Here is a 14,431-nt window from a genome sequence, read left to right as displayed (position 1 = left end):
ACCGCCCCCTCCCTCCCTCCTTCCCTCAGGACAACCGGACCGCGCTGCACTGGGCCTGCTCGGCGGGACACACGGACGTCGCTGATCTCCTCCTCGGCCTCGGCGTGCCTGTGGGCGACAAGGACGATGTGAGTGTCGCGGCCCCCCCAGGACCCTTGTCAGTGGTGGTGGAGACAGGACAGGGGCAACAGGCGCAAACTGTTCCGTCTGAACGTGAGGAGAAACTTCTTCCCTGTGAGGGTACCCAAAGCTGGAGCAGGCTGCCCACAGAGGTGGTGGAGTCTCCTCCTTTGGAGAGATTCCAAACCTGCCTGGACACCGTCCTGGGCAACCTGCTCTGGGTGACCCTGCTGGAGCAGGGGGGTTGGACGAGATGATCCCCAGAGAGGTTGGTCCCTCCCAACCCCTCCGTGCTGGGATTGTGACTCTCCACCCCTGTGAGGGCCTGGCCCGGGGTGTGGGCTGATGCTGGGGGGCTGAGGAAGTTTGCTGAAATTCTTTGTGGGGAATTTGGGTGCACAGCTGCTGTCTGGACCCTTTGCCATTGTGGTTTCAGCCATAGAAGTGTCCCTGTCATTCATCTGGTGGCAACTGGCACTGCTCTCTTCCTTTTCTCCCTCCTTCAGTTTCATCAGTTCAGTTTGATCAGCTGATGGAACCCATGTGGTATTTGGGAGACTTTAAGAAGCATATAGGACTGTGTGTGCACTAGGAATCCTGGCTGAAGTATTTCACTTTTTGTGGAATAGGGGGTGATGAAACTTGAGGAGTCTTCCTTATTGCCAAGGAATTTTAGGAGAACTCTTCTTATGAACAAAGTTGCAAAACCAGGGATGGTTGGCTTGTTTTCAGGTGTTTTCACATTACTTTTATCTTGGCGTGACCCTCTTAAATACATTGTGCCAAATGATGAGGTTCCTTGAAGATTACTCCCTATTGGGGAAGGCATTGTAGGGTAGGTGACAAGTTGAGTGATTTCACAGTTGCAAAGAAGATGGTCTGTTACTGTTCTAGAGGAAGGGTTGAAATAATTTCATCCATTATGAAGCATCCTAAAGATAATCCTCCAAGAAGGAGATGTTGTCCCATCAGTTTAGATAGAGGGTAGGATATAGAAAAGATTGCATAAACTTTTAGACACCCTTTTCTGCCCCTCTTTATTTGTTCTGAAAAAAAGCACTACTGTTAGTTCTGCAGGGCCAAAGTGCCCTGGGTGACACCTTGCAGAGCAGAAGGGATTTCTGGCATTTAGCTGGGGGCTTTTGTCAAGTGCTGAGTGCAGGCGTGTGAGAGGACCTGAGACTTGTCTCGCTGGTGGGAATCAATAATGTGTAGCCTTACAGCTATGTAGGGGTGGCTAATGAGTAGTCAAGTCTGTAGTGGGGTTATACCTTGTGTTTTTTGCCTGAGACTCCTGGTGACATGGGGTTTCCTTGCCTCTGCAGGCTGGCTGGACTCCCTTACACATCGCCGCCTCCGCGGGCCGCGATGACATTGTGAAATCCCTCCTTGCCAGGGGTGCTCCAGTCAACGCTGCCAACCACAACGGCTGCACGCCCCTCCATTATGCAGCCTCCAAAAATAAGCAGGAGGTAGGTTTGCCTGTGCTGCTGGAGGTGGGGTTGCTCTTGGAAGAAGTGTTCAGTTATATTATCTTCACCACCACCGCCCCCTCCTTTCTCTTCCTGCATGTTCAGATTGCAGTCATGCTCCTGGAGAACGGAGCTGACCCGGATGCAACAGATCATTTTGAATCCACCCCATTACACAGGGCAGCAGCCAAAGGAAACCTAAAAATGGTACAGATCCTCCTGCAGCACAATGCATCTCTGAACATACAGGACTCTGAAGGGAATACTCCTCTGTAAGTAATTTTTCATTTTTATTTCGCTAAACGTAGCATAATCTCTATGAAATGAAGCTCCATTGCTTCAATTTCTTTTTTGGATTTCTCATTGCTTCAGAATACCCTCTTGCTTCACAAACCTATGTAATTAAAAAGAATTTGAGAAAAACATACTGAGTATTTTGCTTAACTGTGTCTGTAGGTACATACTGTAATTTGTGTTACTACTTCCACTTAAAACGTGTAGAACACCTTTTGTAATAATTTGGTATACATTCGGTTGCCACTAGAGGGTAGAAAGTGAGCTAGTGACACCAAAGGCAGAGGGAATGGGTCTTGCAGGCTGGCCTGCACTCTCCTGCCAAGCAAGAATTATTTTGGCAGCCTTTCTTTGCCTCTCTAAGGAAAATAAGATACAATTGAAGTACGATCAGCCCAGCCTTTGATGTTACCTTAGAGATCAGTTTGGATCTGTGAGGGTAAAACCTTATCTGCTGTGAAGCTGGTGACAAAACTCTGCCTTGCCTACAGTGGAATAAAGGCTTTGCTGTGAGTAAGACCAAGCAGTGTGTTTTAGCTGTAAGTAAACCCCAGTATTGTCCTGGAACACACACGCTGATTCTTAAGATACTATGCAAATGGAAAAAAGCATTTGCTGCATGTGCAGGAACTCACTTCAGGTTATTTTTAATCATCATATGATTTAGTTTATCACTTTGATTCAAACAGAGATCACCATTTTCTGTTTTCACCGTGGATTATGTGCTCCTTAGCTTTGCCAAATCCTAGTCTGAAGAAGTGTCTTAATGTTGTGAGGACAGTAGCAGGAGGAATGTTCTTCAGTTGCTTAATGACATCAGAGTGAGTGGACAGCAAGCTCTGGAGCCCAGGCAGGTGGTTGGTTGTGTGTGGTTTTGTTCTAGGCTGTGTCTCCCCCCCAGCATTCATGCTGTCATTGTGGCGAGGTGGAATTGTTGCTCTTTATAAGCTTGGACTGTTTAATAGTGGCTGTGGGTTTCTTGTTCTTATTGCAGTCATTTAGCCTGCGATGAAGAGAGAGTGGAGGAGGCAAAGCTGCTGGTGTCTCACGGTGCAAGTATTCACATTGAGAATAAAGAGGAACTGACCCCCCTCAAAGTGGCCAAGGGTGGCCTGGGAGCTGTGCTTAAAAGAATGGTGGAAGGCTAGTGGGGACTCCTGACCCTGCAGACCTCCTCTTTCCTGGTGCACTTGTGTTTGAGACTGCAGACTTTGTCTGTTGATAGTTCAACTAGGATGTCAGGTATGAGCATCAGCATGGTAACCAGATGTGTATCTCTAGCTTTCTGTCGAGTACAGTGCCAAAACAACTGTTTGTACTTCCTGTTAATTAAACTGCTCACTGATTTTAAAGTATTTTTTAATATCTTGCAGTTCTCTTTCAGTTTACAGTACGATCTGTATAAACATGGTCTGTCCTTGTATTTCAGAACCTAGTTTAGAATTCTTTTTTTCAAACAACAGGACCAAAAATGCTTTAACCATTTTAAGTCAATTTTATTTTGGAAGTGTATTCTGGAGACTTTCCTTTTCCCCCTAGCCTTTGTGATTTGTGTATGGGTTTTTGTGTGGGTTTTGTACGTTCCAGTTCTCTTCCTTCAGGTGATTCTTAACCACACCTCTCTCTTTGTAGAGTGCCCTTTGCTCAGATAATTGTACCCATTTTTACTCCTAGTGTATCCCCCAAGCTCTGAGTATTGGAAGCTTTTCTGTTGTCATCTGTTGTTACCGTGTTTCTTTGAATCTTTAAATGTCTGTATTTGCTAAGAGCACTGGACTGCTTGCAGAATGCAGATGCAGTTTCAGGGTTACCTCTGCAACTATGCTATTGTATAATGGATGGCTCTGGATACTTCTCTGGGTCGTACTTTGAATCCAATTTTCTTTCCTCTTGCTCCTTCTGTAGATGTCTCTTTCTGTTCTGTGTGGCTCCCGTTCTACAGCACTGACTCTCGCCATTTACCATCTTACTTGATAACAGAAGCCTGATTTAATCACCTGTATTTCCTTATAGCAAGTCCTGGTATTAAGTTATTAGAAGGCAGAGCTTATGAGACTGAGTCTGAATAGTGACCTCCTGTTCTGATGTTGGTAAGATCACTTTTGCCACTAGTGGGATAGGTCTCCACCTTCTGAATGAATGATGCTGATGAAACTCTGTGAAATAAAGAACTTTCCTAAACAGCAGTCTTTGGTGTTATAAAACTTTATTAAACTTACATGTAACAAATGCAATATTTTCTAAATAGCTTGTACACTTGGGGTGTGAACAACAAGTCAGATGAAACCCTGCCATCCATATGGAGCATGGAACTAGGACGTGCTTGTTCTCCAGCTGCAAGGAGAGTTTGAAATGGAAGATGACAGTCTCTACAGTTTCTTTGTAGGGATTAAGGTAATGCAATTTGTTTTGATAAGCAAGACAGGAACTTACAACCAAACAAACATCTGCACCAAGACTATCCTAGAAAGCAAACTGCAGGTTAAATTTCATGGAGGGTACCTACTGAGAGAGGTGGGATAACTTGCCTTCACTGTGAGCTCTGGCTCTGCAGACCTTGTGTGGAGGTGGGACCTGACTGAGTAGATGTTTCTTACATATCGTGCAGGCACTGCAGAGAACCTGAACTGAGAAAAGCTGGAGTTAGAATTCTGTGTTCATCCTTGATCTCTGCATAGCAGAAAAATCCCCTGCCACAGCTTTGTAGCTTTGTGAATCCACTTCCCTTGGAGACGGTAGCTTGAATTTTGGCTTAATATCTGGTTTCCATATTAATGATCCCTACTCCCTCAGGAGAAGATAAATGGGTCATGCAGCAAAGACTGTCAGAACATGTGAGGCAAATTCTGAAAAATGTTTCTGCGTCCTGCATAGCTCTGCAGGGTTTTTGAGCTACACACCATGGATCAATATCTAATTTGGCTTGTGCTTTGCCAAGAGCATCAGTGGAAAGCTAGGAACAGTGTCCCATCCTTTTTAATAAACTGCTTTACATGAGAGAAACTTTCATAATAAGAGCAAACATCTGCCAGGAGGCTTATAAAAATATCTCAATATGTTAAACTCCAAGTAAATGTTGTTTTCCTCACATCCCTCCTCATCCTCAGCAATCTGTTTTGCTTCTTAATTTTGCTTTTTGGTTTTTTTTAATGCTATCTATTACACAGTGGTGGTTAGAAGTATGAGAAGAATTATTGGCCCAGAACTTGTGTTCAATTGTTCTTTCTTTTTATGTAAAAACATTAACATAACTTAGGCAAGTTCTGTTTCTTTAGTAAATGTAAGACCCGTGGCATTCTAGGAAGATTGTATTAGCTGTAGACAGGAGAAACAACTTCACCAGCATAAGCTCCTAACTCATTGTAGCAGGTTATGTAAGGAATAGATGCAGAGGAATTTGTGGAGCTGAGATTAACAAAAGATTATAAAGTTATGATAATGACCACATAGTATATCCTCCCCTTTAATCACGATAGTGCTGTTGCAGAGAGGTGGAAGTTGGAAAGCTGTTCAGTAAGAAAAATGTAACTAAGAGGTATATAGGAGATGACTTTAGAAGAACTAACACCACTACAGCAGTGTCATGAGTAGAGGAGTCGTTTATATTTTCCCATGAAGAGCAAGAGAAAAAGAATGCCTGGGAATGTCAGACAAGAAGTGATTTAAGATGAATACCACTGTCAGCCAAGTCATGGGCTCCCTTGGACCAATAATTGATCAGAACTACCTCATTAGAAGAGACCTTTGGTAAGAAATGGCACCAAACAGGAGTAGGTAGTACTTACTCTTCTCTTGCAGCTACTGAATGTGCTTAATGTCATAGTTCTGGGTGCACACAAAATTTGGGGGGTGAATATCAGAAATTTTCAGTAAGGTTCTAAACCTGGACTGAAGGATGTGAATATGTGGATTTTGCTTAGCACAGTTGCTCCAGGAGTCACCAAGAGAGAGGCCTGATTAAGAAGTCTCACATAGAGGTCATGATTTGAGGTTTACCTTGGGTGTTCTGGAGAGAAAGGGGCGTGAGGATCCACTGGTAGGATGTGGCAGTGTTGGTATTGGTGAGGGGTTGGGCCTCACAGTCCAGCACAAGTGGTTTTTAGCTAAAACAATATTATAAGAACTCTGTAAATGCTCTTTTACTCTACAGTGAAGCTAAACACTAGAACACACGTATCAAAGACAAATCAGAAAACTGTAGGAAGGGCAATGAATACAGTTATGCTTAATGATCCAAATGGTATCTTAATTAGGACCCCATGCCTTGTATCTTCTTCAGATATTGCCATCTTTGTGTCTTTTATTTTTTTTTTCCTTTTTCTTTTTTTTTTTTGTGGTCACTGTCTTGATAAACACACTTTGAACTGTAGAAACTGAACCTGAAAATTTTAGCACAGATGTATCCTTTCATGTATTTTAAAGATGACTGTTGCACATGACTGATGTTTACAGGCTAGCAGCAGTTGCCAAAGGATTTATGAACATTAGATCAAAACATTATGAACCAAAGTCTTAAGTGCCAAGAAGTCCAAATCCCTGAGCCAGATACGTTCTTCTGCAGTGCATGAGACTGAAACCAGTGTCTCCTTGTGTCAGTGAGTGTCTGCCTCAGGTAGCTGAGAAGGGAGCTGCTGAATCTATGTGTCTGCATTCACATGAGCCCCATGTTCCTTGAGCTCTTTGGAACATTGGTATCTTTGGCCTTTTGAAGAGCTGAGTTTGCTTAACCTTAGAAGTGAGGCCTAGAGAGGAGAGGTGATTAGAGATTAGGCTCAACTCCCTTTTCTCCTTCCAAAAGTGTGCTTGTTGCTCAGCAGTTGGCTGTTGGTGGGCATGCACTACTTACCTTTCCTCTGGATGCTTACACCTATAGAAAATAGAGGTACACTGGGCTGAAGAGACCAGCAGAAAGGTAGCAGGAGTTTGTTGCTTAGTGGGTAAAGCAGTAGCCTGGACATAGGTTTAGATCACCCCAGGCAGAGGAAGCAGTCTAAGCTAGTCTGTTACGTAGTAGGCAGTACTATTTTGAAAGCAGCTGTATCTGTGTGTCCTGAGGAATCTGATACTCTGTGCATCTGTTATGACAAGCCTTGCAAGGGACTTAGATTTCCAGCTCCTGTGGTCTGGAAAAGTCAATTGATCAGTCTCAACTGGGTGCCTGAATGTGAGTTCCGTTAAGCTGAAAAGCAGAACTGCTAAAACACCCAACTCTGGAATGCCAGTGCCTTGGGAACTTCAAAGCCAGGAAGGTCACAGTTAAAAAAACATACTCCACGTAAGCAGCAACAGGGTAAAATTTCCCAGGATCTATTTTTTTAGCTTTAAGTAGAATTCAGACACTCAAGATTTCATGGGTCCAGGTGCTAACACTCTGATGACATTGATGAAACTTCTTTTTACTTCTGATGTGCAAAAGCAGATCCTTTAAACACCACAAAGTTTTGGCCATTGTGATTGTTGTTGGTGCACAGGAAACCTGAGGTTGGTCAGCACTGTTTCTGGGGAAGATGCAGGACTGTGTAGGTACATACAGCCTTACTGACAGTTGACTGGAAAGCTCTTATTTTGCCAGTTGCTTCAGCCCATTTCCTAATCAGTTTTGCAGAATAGGCTGGCTAAATGTGGGTGTTAGTCTTTTTGTGGTTATGTACAATTATAATGAGACAATACATGAAATTTGGTTAATTTAAAGACCAAATCTTCTGCTGTTCCCCAAGTGCATGTGTAACAGACCCTTTTCAATCTCCAGCCCAGTGGTTCACAATACAAATGCCCATATAAGTTTCAGTCGTGCTTCTATATTAACTCAATGACAACAATTTTTGTCTAAAGGGTCCAAAGAAGACAAGGAAAACTGTATCACAACTTTAGGCTATTTCTTCTTTTTGTACTTCTTGCTTCTCATCATTTTCAGGTGTTCCAGCAGCTGCTGTTTCATCAGCACTGGGGTATTCATTTGTTGCATTGCTGGATGGAACTGTGGTCGCAGGAAGGTTTTCCTCATTAGGTACCTGAACATACTCTGCATTGGATTGTTTCTGAGCCATTTCTCTGTGGGAAGATGGGGAGGATTGTGATGTCACATGTTGAAACCCCATCTACACAAGAGCCTTTTGAAAGAGTGAGTCTTTGTAGTTGCATTGTCTAAACAGTAACCCCCACATTATTATGACTGTTCTGAGAGCACATGGAAAAGCTACAACATCACTGCTGCTAAAACAGAAAGAGTGACAGCATGTGGGAGAGTGAGACTGATCTGCATCACTGGTTTAGGCAACCCTGCTAGAAGAAAATGTATTTTGGTATATTGAAATGCCAGGCCAAGAAAGCAAAAAGGGAAACAGTGCTGGCAAACAGTGTCTGAGAAGAGGCAGCAAACCACAGGGCTTGGTGTGAGCTTTCTGGGAAGTTCCATGCAGAGCTGGTGTCCCATTTGAGTGCATAAAAACAGAGTGCAGGCAGAAAAGAGCCATGAAAAGGCTGAAATCTAGAAAAATATTTTTAGCAACAGGTATGAGTTCCAGCTGTCTTATCAAAACAATAACAAATCAACTCCTGATATTTAAGCACTTTCACCTGTAAAAAAATATCACATGCTAGTGGATTAATTCAGTGTAGTAAGATTTATTAGGATGCGAGCACAAAATTAGGTGTTAATGCTACATCAGTTGAAAGCAGAAGCTGTGTGCATGAGTGACTGGCTGCTGGTCTGGGTGAAGAGAACTCCACCTCGGGAAGTCTTAGGCCTGAGCTACAGGGAAGATGACATAATATCTTTTCTGGCTAAATCCTATCTGTACAAGATATGAGATTATCCTTATTCTGAGGATTTGGCCGTTTAAAGAAAAAATGAGCAACCAAAGCACAGAGGAAAAGACATTTCCAGAAAAGGGTCAAAGTGGACATTCTGGGCTCCATTCTGTTGCCTAAACTTTGTCTTCTGCCATTTGGGATGCCTTAGATTATCCCAAGTGTGTGTCCTGCAATCTCAAATAGCACTGAGCTGAGCGAGCCCTCTCTGCTTAAATCCAGTAACATGCAATCCCAGTCAATTTGCTGCTTATTCTTTGCTGCTGTTCCTTTTTTTCATTTCTCCCACCTGCCATTAAGAGTCCCTGTTAACTTTTTAATATTAAAAACTGTTTTTCCAGCTTGTGACTTTTAATTTGTGTTGTTTAAAAACCAGTTACTTTACTATTTTAGATACCACTAAGTGGTAGCTGCCTGTAAACACAGGGAAGAGGCAACTTCTGTTCCAAGAGCAATGGCTTAAAAGTCACACAAAAGCAAATATTCTCACTCTGGAAGTTTTCTCAAAACCTGTATTATTTACCCTTCAAAAAATATTTAGAGTAATTCCATTTTACTTTAGTTCTGGATTATCAGCAGTGCTTTACAGAAAGGGAAGCAAACAGAAACTCTTACTGCATCTCATTACTCGATGACTTCTTATTCTTTGCCTTCTTGGTCAAGACCCAGACGATGACACAGATGATAGCAGCTACCAGGACTGCTCCAATTAATGCTCCAGCAATAATCCCACTGTCTGAATCTGGAAAGAAAAAAAGTTCACTTGACCTTTTAAAAAGTAGTATTATGGCAAAATCCCGTGGAAACTGAGTGGAGGAGCCTTGAGCAGAAAGAAGGCATTGGATTCAAAGAGGTAAAAAGCTGACTGACAGCTGCATTTCCAGGGGGGAGGGCAAAGGTTTTCCAGCAAAGAGCGAACTGTGCTTTTATGGTCTTTGCTGCCTCCTTTCTTTTTGGTTAGATCCTTACCCAAACAAACCCTCTGTTTGTGCCTGGCTAAGAGAAACACAAGGCTGTTAACACAGGCAGTAGTTGAAAGCCTTTGCTCTTCAGTCCTTGCCAGCAAATGCTGAAATTCAGGTTGCCTTTATCCCTGTCTTTCAGCTGAGATGTAAAATACATGCTCTGATCAGTTGTGAGCCCCCCAAATCTCTTTCCATTTCAGCTAGTACAGCTTCTGGCTCTGACCTGCAATTATAATTTTCTAGACCTCTGAGTAATGGAGTGACCATTTCAGGGATATCTCTCACGGGTGCTTGTACAACATATGCTTGCTTTTGTTAAATGTTAGTGGTTACATGAAAAAACTGCATGCAGATGTTGCCCACTGCTTGAGAACAGTCAGGATCAGGTTGATGGCTGCTTGAGGGAAGTCAGGGTAAGTCTATGACTGCAGTATCTTTAGCCCCCAGTCTTTGTACTACCAGATTTCAGTGATGGTTATAAATTCTGGGGCAGGGGGACCTCAGCAGGACTGTTGGCTGGAAGGAACTGCTCTAAACTCCATGCCTGTCAGTTCTCAGTAAAGGCTCTGCAGTCAGAGCCAGGTTCTGCTCCTGCTTCCAGTGGGAAATGGAGATGTTAAATCAGTTGTCTAGGTCGGTGTGAATTCTGGGCATGCCTGGTTGAAAACTCCGGAGCTCTCCAAGGCCCATTCTTCTTACTTCAAAAAAAAAACCCTATGCTTTTAAGTTGTTACAGCATTTTCCTGCAAACTGTGCATGTCATACATCAAATATGGGATTGTCTTCCCACGTTGAACTCACGCTTTGCAGTCAGGTCGAGCTCACAGGTGCTGTTCCCCAGGAAGTTGCTGGCTACGCACCGGTAATACCCAGTTTCAAAGTTGGTGAGGTTGCCAATGTAAAGCATGCCAGTGCTTGGATCTGTGACAAGCAGAGAGTAGGTACAGGTTACCCTTCCTATACTGCAGGGGCAAACAGTGCTCTTCAGTTGGTAATACTGAGAGCTGTTAAGAAATTAGAAACAGAGGTCTAAGATTATGAATTCATTTGGGTTTTTTATATATTCTTTAAATAAAAATATATTTCCCTTCCTTTTCAAATATGAGAAGTGGTCCCCTGCTCTGCAAATCAATCTGCCTGATGTTTTACCCACACTGATGCTATTGTCAGTGTGACTTGACAAATGAAAATGTAACAAGTACTGAAGATTTTGGGGGTGGAATTCCTAGCACCTGAATGACAAACAGACTTAACTTATTCTAAGTTCACTCAAAATTCCGAGGGAAGGGAGATGTAAAGGCATAAACTTTTCTCCCTTTCAAAGTAACGGCATAGACCAGACTTGGACATGCCACATAGTTTCTATTAAAACAAAAAGCATTCTGGTTTTGTGACAGCTCTCAGGCAATTTGAATAAGTCAAATATGATTTTGTGACACAGACTGTCAGAAGAGGAGGGTAGGTTTTAGCTGCCCTATGAGCCAGCTCCAGATCCGTCCAGGGCCGGAGAGCGCTGCAGTTACGTACTGAATGGTTCAGTCACAGGCTTGAGGCTGTTCTCCTGGGCTTTGTACCAGCGGTAGGAAGGGCGAGGCAGTCCCTCTTCACAGTTGCAGAGGAGGTAGATCAGATGGCCTTTCTCGGGCGTGCCTTCTATTTTGCAGAAAGGTTTCGATGGTTTGACTGTGAAAGAGTAATGGGGAGAACAGACATGTTGGGAGCACGTACCCCAGGGCTGCAAAAGCATTGAACCCCACCTACAGACTGGCATCCAAGAGCAAGGCTTGAGTATGGATCTCACCAGAGACTGCCCTGAAGATCTGAGTAATATTGAATATATGTACGTGGCCTAGGATACATTTTTTATTATCTTTTCTTCCATTTGCATACTAAATATTATTATGGAGGTGATGAGATGAAGACTGCCGCGTACCAGCATCATTTTCTTCAGGGACACAGCAGGAGCTTTTCCACATAAAGGGACAGGATCAGGGCCTGATTATTTAGTATACTGCAGTTGTGGAGGAAATAAATTAACTAGAGTTCTCTTAAAAAGTACATCTGTTTTGACAGCATTTCTTCATTTTGCACAGAGGAGAAGGTTCTGTCTTCACTTACACCTATTATTTTCCACACCTATTATTTTTCATATGCATATTTTCCTGCCTGTAGACATCCACTTGTGGTTCTTTAGAGTACCATCAGTGGAATTACACCAGCAATGAACGCAGCCCAATTTTTTTTGTGCATAAATGAACAACCTTTCTTGTTCTTCATGTGAATAATACAATCTCTTACTCATCTGCTCCGAGATTTATTATTTGTTTGGGGAATTTTAGATGAGATTTAATGGTAGCACTTTGATTTTTCAGGAATTGAGTTTACATAAGGCTTTTTTTTATCCCTGGCAGAAAGGCAAATGATGTTGGTATCACATTGTCTTATGGCTTTGATTTGTCACTCTGACCGGGTATAAATTCTCAATATAAAAGCAATGATTAGATGGATTTAGTACAAACTTTTATCTTATTAGGAAGTAAAATATCTCATTCCACTGCTTTTCATCCTTTCTATCCTGCTGGTTGGTGGCTGAGCTATTGCTTTTTTTTTTTTTTTTATTGCTATTTCTTCCATCCAAAACAGACTTTGTAGAACTTTCATACAAGACATACCAGGTTTCTGGATGACAAGTGACAAGGGTGAGCCAGAACCCTTAGGCTGTACTGCTGCCTCTCCCTGGATTTACACAAGCAACCATGACCAACATTAAGTAAAATTAGTAAAATTTTGGTCTTTGGTTGGGCTGGATTATCTAAAACTAGTAGCTTCAGAGAGAAGTTGTCACTCCCAGCTAAAAGGGCTTTTTATTTTAATCAAAGTGCCTATCACTTTGTTTTCCAACATGAAAAATGCAGTGAAGTTGGGCAATTCCAGCTCCCCACTTCCCTGCTGATGTGAGGTAGCTTTCTGAGCCCCCCGAGTGAATCTGGGGGCGGCTCCTGGGTGAAGGAGGGTGGCTGTGGAGTGGCCCCAGGCCTGCTGTGTGTGGAAGCTAGAGGGCAGGGCAGGCTGTGCCTGCCTGCGGAGCCCTGGGCAGAGCCTCTGCACCGTCAGCAGGAGCCCTGCCTCTGCATCGTGGGCCTTGCTTCTCACAGTCCCCTTAGTCCCCCTCCTCCCACGCATTTTGAGCCGTGAATTCCGTGTTTTGTAAGAAAGGGAGGAAAGCAGAATACAGCAATGGGGGGGAAAGGTGCTCACCCAGCACGCTGACTATCACAGATTTCTGACTCTGGCCACTGTCACCCTGTGGGCTGAAAACTTCGCAGGTGTAGGAACCGGTGTCTGAGGGCTGCATGTTGGAGATTGTTATCGATGCATTCCCTGGACCTGTTGCAGCTGTTATCCTGTTCTTAAACGCTCCGTAGGTGTAAGACTGGCCTCCTAAATAATAATAGATCTGTGATAAAGAATCAGTTGTTAGTTTCTTAACAAGAGATCTTACTGCCTCTTTGTTTGGTGCTCATAATTGGAGCATAGTTGATTTCTGATTAAGCCATGCCACCCCCTTTCTTGCCCCCTCTCCCAAGAAAGCAGAGATCAAAACATGGTACATTTGAGTATGTATTTCTTTTCAGAAGTGGGATTTTTGTAACAGTGTAAATGGACAGACAGTAGCTAGTTCTTTGTGGATACTCCAGTCACATTTGTGAAAACAAAGCTGAGACCATTGACTGTCATATGACAATTCTGTGAAGAAATGCTAAGTCATGCCCAACGAATAGTGATGCTAATTGAACTGATAATTTGTGGTATTATTAATAAGTGTCTCAGTAGAAGGTTGTGACAAGAGTGGACTTGTCATTGGCAAATGTGGGTGGCTGCAGAGCTTTCCTAATACAGAAGCTCACAAACAGAGAACTGAAATGAACACTTAAGACATAGGTTTAGCAAACAAGGCACCTGACCTGTTGGCAGTAAATTTAGAAGCAATAAAAATACGGTGTGAGAACGCCAGCAGAATCATCACACATGCAATTAGAGCAACCATGCTGTTCTTGTTTGTGCAGTCAGGGTCAGAGACAGTGTCATGGACTGTCTTCTGGTTTTTGAGTTTATACCACAGGTGGAACTCAAGAATACCTGTTGGATTCAGTGCTTGGAGGGACACCATTTTCAGATCAAGACGTCTCCCTTTTGCTAAACACCGATTTGCAGAATTACAGACATAGCAAGGACAACGTCTCAAAGGAGTGCAACGTTTTCTCTCAGATAAAAATTTGCTATTTAATGTTGACTGCTTTCACTGACTTCAGTAGCATTGATTGTACTTAGCACTGTGGGAGTAAAATTTGCCTCAGGCTTATAAGCCCAAACCTGTTGCCTGTTGACTGAAAGGAGAAGTAGAATTGTGCTCACGGTGGAGCCTTGTTGGTGGTCTGAAGCCTGGGCCTTGGGGGTGTTTAGGAACTGCACCATCTCATCTGCCCTGGGGTAAATATAACAGACCTTGAGGTGTATCCACACTCTGTCAAGTCCAGCTCTGCTGTGGAAACTAGCTCTGAAAGAACAAAGCTAATGTGGAAAACTATGGAACATTAATTCTTTTCCTCAGATGTTAATGATAGTGTGATAATACTTGGGATAGCCAGTGTGTTCCCCAGTGTCTAGACACACAAACTCCATCATCTAGGCAAAGTGAACAGTTCCAGCATAGTCAGTTTTTAAATTGATGAGAGGTAACCATATAGAAGTAGAGGTTGGGACCCAAAC

At 43.1% G+C, this 14,431-nt stretch overlaps 2 protein-coding genes across 2 annotated transcripts in view; one reads left to right on the top strand and one right to left on the bottom strand.

Moving 5' to 3' along the window:
* Positions 1–23: 23 nt before the first annotated feature.
* On the top strand, positions 24–3,034 carry PSMD10 (proteasome (prosome, macropain) 26S subunit, non-ATPase, 10; the record flags this gene model as incomplete). The annotated part of the gene is made up of 4 exons (XM_008949941.1): positions 24–128; positions 1,446–1,592; positions 1,698–1,864; positions 2,881–3,034. Coding segments are annotated over 4 exons (573 nt in total), but the record flags the coding sequence as incomplete, so codon positions are not given.
* Positions 3,035–7,753: 4,719 nt separating this feature from the next.
* The window catches only part of LOC103782188 (V-set and immunoglobulin domain-containing protein 1-like), a 20,564-nt gene continuing 13,886 nt past the window's right edge, over positions 7,754–14,431 (bottom strand). Inside the window, exons 3-7 of the mRNA XM_008949940.1 lie at positions 12,920–13,118; positions 11,189–11,344; positions 10,463–10,582; positions 9,312–9,438; positions 7,754–7,937 (exon numbers count right to left, since the gene is read on the bottom strand). Of these exons, the coding sequence (XP_008948188.1) occupies positions 7,754–7,937; positions 9,312–9,438; positions 10,463–10,582; positions 11,189–11,344; positions 12,920–13,118 (786 nt within the window). The remainder of the gene's footprint in view (positions 7,938–9,311; positions 9,439–10,462; positions 10,583–11,188; positions 11,345–12,919; positions 13,119–14,431) is intronic.

Source organism: Merops nubicus, unplaced genomic scaffold, assembly GCF_000691845.1.
Source record: "Merops nubicus isolate BGI_N331 unplaced genomic scaffold, ASM69184v1 scaffold16791, whole genome shotgun sequence".
NCBI classification, from domain to species: domain Eukaryota; kingdom Metazoa; phylum Chordata; class Aves; order Coraciiformes; family Meropidae; genus Merops; species Merops nubicus.
This window is presented reverse-complemented; position numbering and strand designations above follow the sequence as displayed.